This window comes from Adelges cooleyi, unplaced genomic scaffold (genome assembly GCF_023614345.1).
Source record: "Adelges cooleyi isolate 19-005CV unplaced genomic scaffold, UGA_ACOO_1.1 ACOO_flye_CR_arks_rails_tigmint_CR_PRNA_247, whole genome shotgun sequence".
NCBI lineage: Eukaryota > Metazoa > Arthropoda > Insecta > Hemiptera > Adelgidae > Adelges > Adelges cooleyi.
The window spans coordinates 282,774-288,448 of NW_026095912.1; the positions used below are offsets into that span (position 1 = coordinate 282,774).

At 30.2% G+C, this 5,675-nt stretch overlaps 1 protein-coding gene across 1 annotated transcript; it reads right to left on the minus strand.

The window, feature by feature from the left end:
* Positions 1 to 761: 761 nt before the first annotated feature.
* Positions 762 to 5,459, minus strand: LOC126836915 (cytochrome P450 4C1-like). The gene is made up of 7 exons (XM_050570635.1): positions 5,372 to 5,459; positions 4,368 to 4,562; positions 3,900 to 4,149; positions 2,506 to 2,791; positions 1,473 to 1,549; positions 1,177 to 1,366; positions 762 to 1,090 (listed from the first exon to the last, which is right to left on the minus strand). The coding sequence occupies exons 1-7, from the start codon at positions 5,434 to 5,436 to the stop codon at positions 762 to 764; spliced, it is 1,392 nt and encodes a 463-aa protein (XP_050426592.1). The 5' UTR covers positions 5,437 to 5,459.
* Positions 5,460 to 5,675: the final 216 nt, after the last annotated feature.

The following is a 5,675-nucleotide window of genomic DNA, read 5'->3' on the forward strand; positions in this document are numbered from 1 at the left end:
AATCTAAGCCCCTGTTCTTCAATGCCGACCACTTAAAACTTACTTGTAAATATTTATAATATAATTTTTCATCAACCATCCGTCCGAAGCTGGCAATTGAGAGACCACATAAGAAATATGAAAGTATGATATTTGTAAGATATAATCTAAAGATCGTCTCAACAAGTCATACAGAAATCATATTTTGAATATTTCAGAGAGTATTACTTTCTATTTACTTATACTACTCTACTTATACTAAATAAAGATATTGATATAAAGAATTTATTAAATGAACGGATAAATTATGTCTAAAAACGAAGGAAAAGATTTATATAGACAGCTTAAACAATTTGTAGAAAATATATTGAGACGTGATAACACCAACAATTTTGAATTAGTTATTAATTATAGATATTATTTTAGTTAACCAACACCGATGTATCTAAAATAAAAGTTAAGATTAACCAGTTTTCTCTACTACAATTTTTCACAAAATATACAAAATACCAACTAACAGATAAACGATATCTAAATAACGGAGGAAAATATTTATATAGACCGCCACTTAAATAATTTATAGAAAATATTTAAAAGTCTAGACAACACCAACAAATTGGCACATGCTATAAGGTAAAGTTATTATTTTAGTTAACTAACTCCGATGTACCTAAAACCTATAAAAATAACGAAACCTTAACCCATAAGATTACATAGCTAATCAAATAACCATATCCAAATATGTAAATAATTCGTGTCCAAAACCCTGCTGCAATAATTGATTACGTTCTCGCTTCTATTTTAACGTAACACCCGTCGACAAACTGCTGTGTCGCCGCGAACATTAAACGAAGATTTTCAGGATTGGGACACTTATCCGACGGGTAAAAACGATAAGACCGGACTAGTGTTGAGACGACAGATTTCATTTGGAGCATTGCATATTTCATACCAATGCAATTCCTGTAACCGCCACTAAAAGGAATGAACGAATACGGATGGCGACTGCGACATGCTTCGGGCAAGAAGTTGTCTGGATTAAACTTTTCTGGTTCCGGGTATAAATTTGCATTTAAGTGTAAAAGCTGAGTGCAAATTATAAACGTTGACCCTGTAGATATTTTTAAAAATAAATTGTATTAGTAATTTAAGCACCAAATGTGGCAACCTATTAAACAAATTTGTCTACGGCCGTACCTTCCGGGATTAAATAGCCTCCAATCATTGTTTCCTTTTCGACTTTTCTGCCCAACAAGGGAGTAACGGTATATAGTCTCAGAGTTTCTTTGATTACACGTTCCAAGTAATCCATCTTTTGTAAATCCTCATAGGTAGGTTGTCGATCTGGGTCGCCAGAAGAAAATATTGCCAGTAATTCTTCCAACACCTATTTATAAGCAGAAATAAAAAATATATCATTTTTTAGTAACCAAGAATATTTATAATGTTTTATTTTTCATAATTAATAAAACTATATACGAATTATATTTTACTTTATTTTGTATATCCTGATGGTGAGCCAACAAAAATATTGCACATGCATTTGTAAAAGCTGTTGTATCTTGAGCCGCTAAAACCAAATTTAAAAAAATAGTCATAATGCTTTTATATGTACACATTGTTTATTTGTTAGGGAATTGAACGTGGTCAATTGTGTTTTGAAACTTAATTTCGCGTTGAATTTATGGCATTGGATCAAATTAATAATCGGGTTTTCTATTCACGATTAACAACATAAATAAATAATTGAGTTCAATCACCGCCCTAGATTTTGCACTTTTTTCAAACGTTTAAACACTGTTATAGGTATATAAAAGTACGAACTAAATCTTAAAAAATTTTGAATTAGTTATTAATTATAGATATTATTTTAGTTAACCAACACCGATGTATCTAAAATCCAAAAAATATGATAACCAATTAGATAACATTATTATCCAGATGAAATCCTTATTTGAATAATAAGTATTCATATTGGTTCAAAACCATGCTACAATAATTGATTATGTTCTCGCTTCTATTTTAAAAATTATATCACATCCTAACATATATTAATATTAATTTATAATTAAAATTATTTTAGATAAAAATGAATCAGTTGGGTGAAAGTATATGTGGTCCACTACTAATTAAAATACAAATGTATTGACTTCAAGTCATTCAATCAGAAATATCTAACCAGAGATATATGTGAATATTTTCTAATAATGAAACTGTAATATGGCAAATGTCATTGCTGTGTATTTAAATTCAAATTTTTTGGTTAAAAAGTTTTTGTTTTTTTTAAATTTTAGTCTAATACTAGGTGGCGTTAAAAATTATGTTGTTTAAGGTTAATTTATTTAGTTTTGGTGTAATATAAATGTAAAAGACAAATGGTGTTTGTAGCACTTTTTTCAAACGTTTAAACACTGTTATAGGTATATAAAAGTACGAACTAAATCTTAAAAAATTTTCAAGACCAACCATACACCACTACACACGCCACCAATTCTCTCCAAATAAAATTTTTCAATAAAAACGTACCACTTATAATAGTTATTATTTCATCTCGTATTTGGTTAAATGTCGTCTGATGTTCATTCTCGAGCAGTATTTCAATTAAAGATTTAGATTTTAAGCCCATACACTCTTCGTTATGTTCTCCTTGACTGTTTTTATTATTTTTCAATTCAGTATTTATTCTCTGAACTAAATCATCGATGAAATTGTAAATTTTATTTTGGCTAATGTCATGTTTACGTTTATACGTCGAAAACTGAAACAGACTCCTGTTCAGAAACCATGGGTGTGTTATTCGATATTCAAAAACCTACAAAAATCAATTTGTATTACAAAATGTTGTCATGCCAGCTCAAAAACATCTTCTGCATAGAATATTTTAGTTACAAAGTATGTTAGGAATAGTGATAATTTGTTTACACTGCAGGACCGGATTAATGGGAACCAAGGAGGGGTATGGCTCCGGGCCTCCGTTTCTTTATTCCAATGGACTACCAAAAGAAGAACTGTTTTCGAATGGAAACCGGAAACCAAACGGGACAAAGAGAGCCGGGAATATAGCAAGAAACTTTTGATAACGGTAATGAAAATCAGTCATGCGGCAGCCGGCCAAGGCGAAAGGGCGTGGCCGTAGAAAACAGCTGGCAGCGGCAAGAGAAAGCGGAGAATGCGGTGGGGGTATGGTATATAAGCTACACCCACGGAAGTGAATCGGTCAGTCTACAGGAAAGCGCGGTACGAGCAACATCGAACCACAGTCCTGAAGATGTAACGTGCAAGTGTTCCGAAACGTTGGCAAACTAGTCAAGACATCCAAGTGGGAGTAACCTCGAGTTATGTAAATAGTGTAAATATTTTCGAATGATTCTGAAAGTAAAATTCCTGAACATAACATCAATCTAAGATAATAGTAAGTACCGTAAAGAGGTATGAAGAATTTACACAATGTAATCTTATAGCTATGAAAAATATATTTGAGTCTACCAAAAAAGCTGTTGTTCAGAAAAAAGCCACTTCAAAATTACCTCACACTAAAAACAAACGTACGTAATCTGGAAAACTTCAAATACTTGATCATATTATTTTTCAGAAATTAAAAGGAATTTTTATTGTATTTAAAATTTAATTTTATAATAACTCACTCCAAACATTTGCAAGTAATAAAGCAGAAAAAAAAAAGTAAAAGGAAAAATTAAACATATGTAATTTTTTTAATAAAATTTATGTTTTTTTTCAAAGTGATTTACGAAAACGTGATACCTATTTTTTTTTTAAAATATTTTATTAATAATGGTGGTTGTTATTAGTAAGTTCTCTAGGGGCACCAAACAATTTTCTGGCTCTGGATCTTAAATTTTAGTGTTCCGCACCTGGTTTAAAAAATATTGGTTAAGCAACACTGAAAGTAGTAAGTATACCTTTTGGATGACTTGTAAATTCTCCAAAAACTCATGATTGTCGTTTTTCTGTGCATTTAATTTTACACCGAAAGCGGTTCTTCCGATCATCTCCAAAGTCGCCATACCGATTGCAGAGCTTATTTCACATTCATTTGAATTGATTTCCCTTTTTTTGTACAATATTTTGCCCAAGAATTTTGCTTCCTCGTAAAATATTGGTACGAACGATTTAAGCATTGAAAATTTAAACCCCGCAGCTACCATTTTTCTATACATTTTATCATACCAAATTAAAATTATATTTGATATTAGGAAAATTTGAAGAAAATATTATAATTATTGGCGAGAAACTGAAATCCTATAATTTAAAATTTAAGTATTCATAGTTTACATTATATTTTAAAATGTGTTATACATATTGACGCTATATTATTTTTATTATAAGTTCAATGATAAATAAATATAAAATAACTCTGAAAAATTTACCTGTTCATTTTCCATTCATGAAACTTCTTGTTTAAAAATAATCCATTGCCCATAATTGATTCGCTAAACACATTATATTCTTTAGATTTGTTGAACAGGTTAGGATTGGTAAGAACTGCTTCTACAACCTCAGGTGTTTTAGAAAATATGTACAATCGATTAAAAACCCAGGCTTTGAATAAAGTGTTCTCGTAACTGTATTACAAAGACAAAGAACAAATTATTGCTATCTAAAAATCACCATTTAATTAAAGTATTCTCGTATCTATGTCACAAAGACACTATGTAGTTATTGTTGCTCTCAAATTAATAGAAAAAGTTTTTTAGCCGAGTCTGCAACCACGAATGAGCTTTTTCATGTTTCGTTTAAGTACCGAATAAATTTAGAGTAGTGGTGGAATTATAGATAATGATATAGTATATTAAGAAGCAGTAACAAGCTAGTATATTAAAACATCAATTTCTGCCTAATTATGTAGTGTTTAATATCTGGCCTTAATGGGGTTGGGGTGGTAATGGGGTTGGGAGTGGTAATAGGGATGGGAATGGGGATGGTTTGCCTTGGCACATAATCGAAAAAAGCGTAACGCTATTATCTGATAAGAGAATAGAGATAATAGATATGTTGTAATCACAAAGATCAATTTATAAGTGAACACAAATTCAATAAATAAACAAGTCATCATATTTCCTATGAATTGTTTAAAACCAGTTATTATGATAACACTAAAATATTAGCCAGAAACTTGATACGTTTACTAGCCATCTTAGATACTAGTATGTTAATATACTATTTCATTATCTATAATTCCATCACTAATCTAAATTTATTTGGTAATTTAACGAGACATGAACATGCTCTTTCGTGGTTGCAGACTCGGCTGAAAAACTTTTTTCGTTATTAATTTTTGGTAACACTTTTTCGGTTATGTGCCAGAGCTAATACATGAAATAGTTAATATAATAATACAATGTAATAGAAATACGTGAATATATGTAATTACTTTCTGGCAATGTTTAAAATATTTATCAATAATTTTTCAGGTCCTCCAAGTAAAACGGGTAACATTCCTACTAAAAAGAATCCATCTGGACCGGGTATTCGATTTGCCAATGACGTATTTCTCCGGTTAACTATTTTATAATATATAACTACCAAAAACAATATTACCGCTATAAGTATAACGATAATGTTATTTAGGCTTGTACCATATATGATGCGTGACACCTGAAAATATTATGTCCATAAATTATTACTTTTGTTATATATAATCTAGTTCTATAAAGATTATATATTCATAACATTGC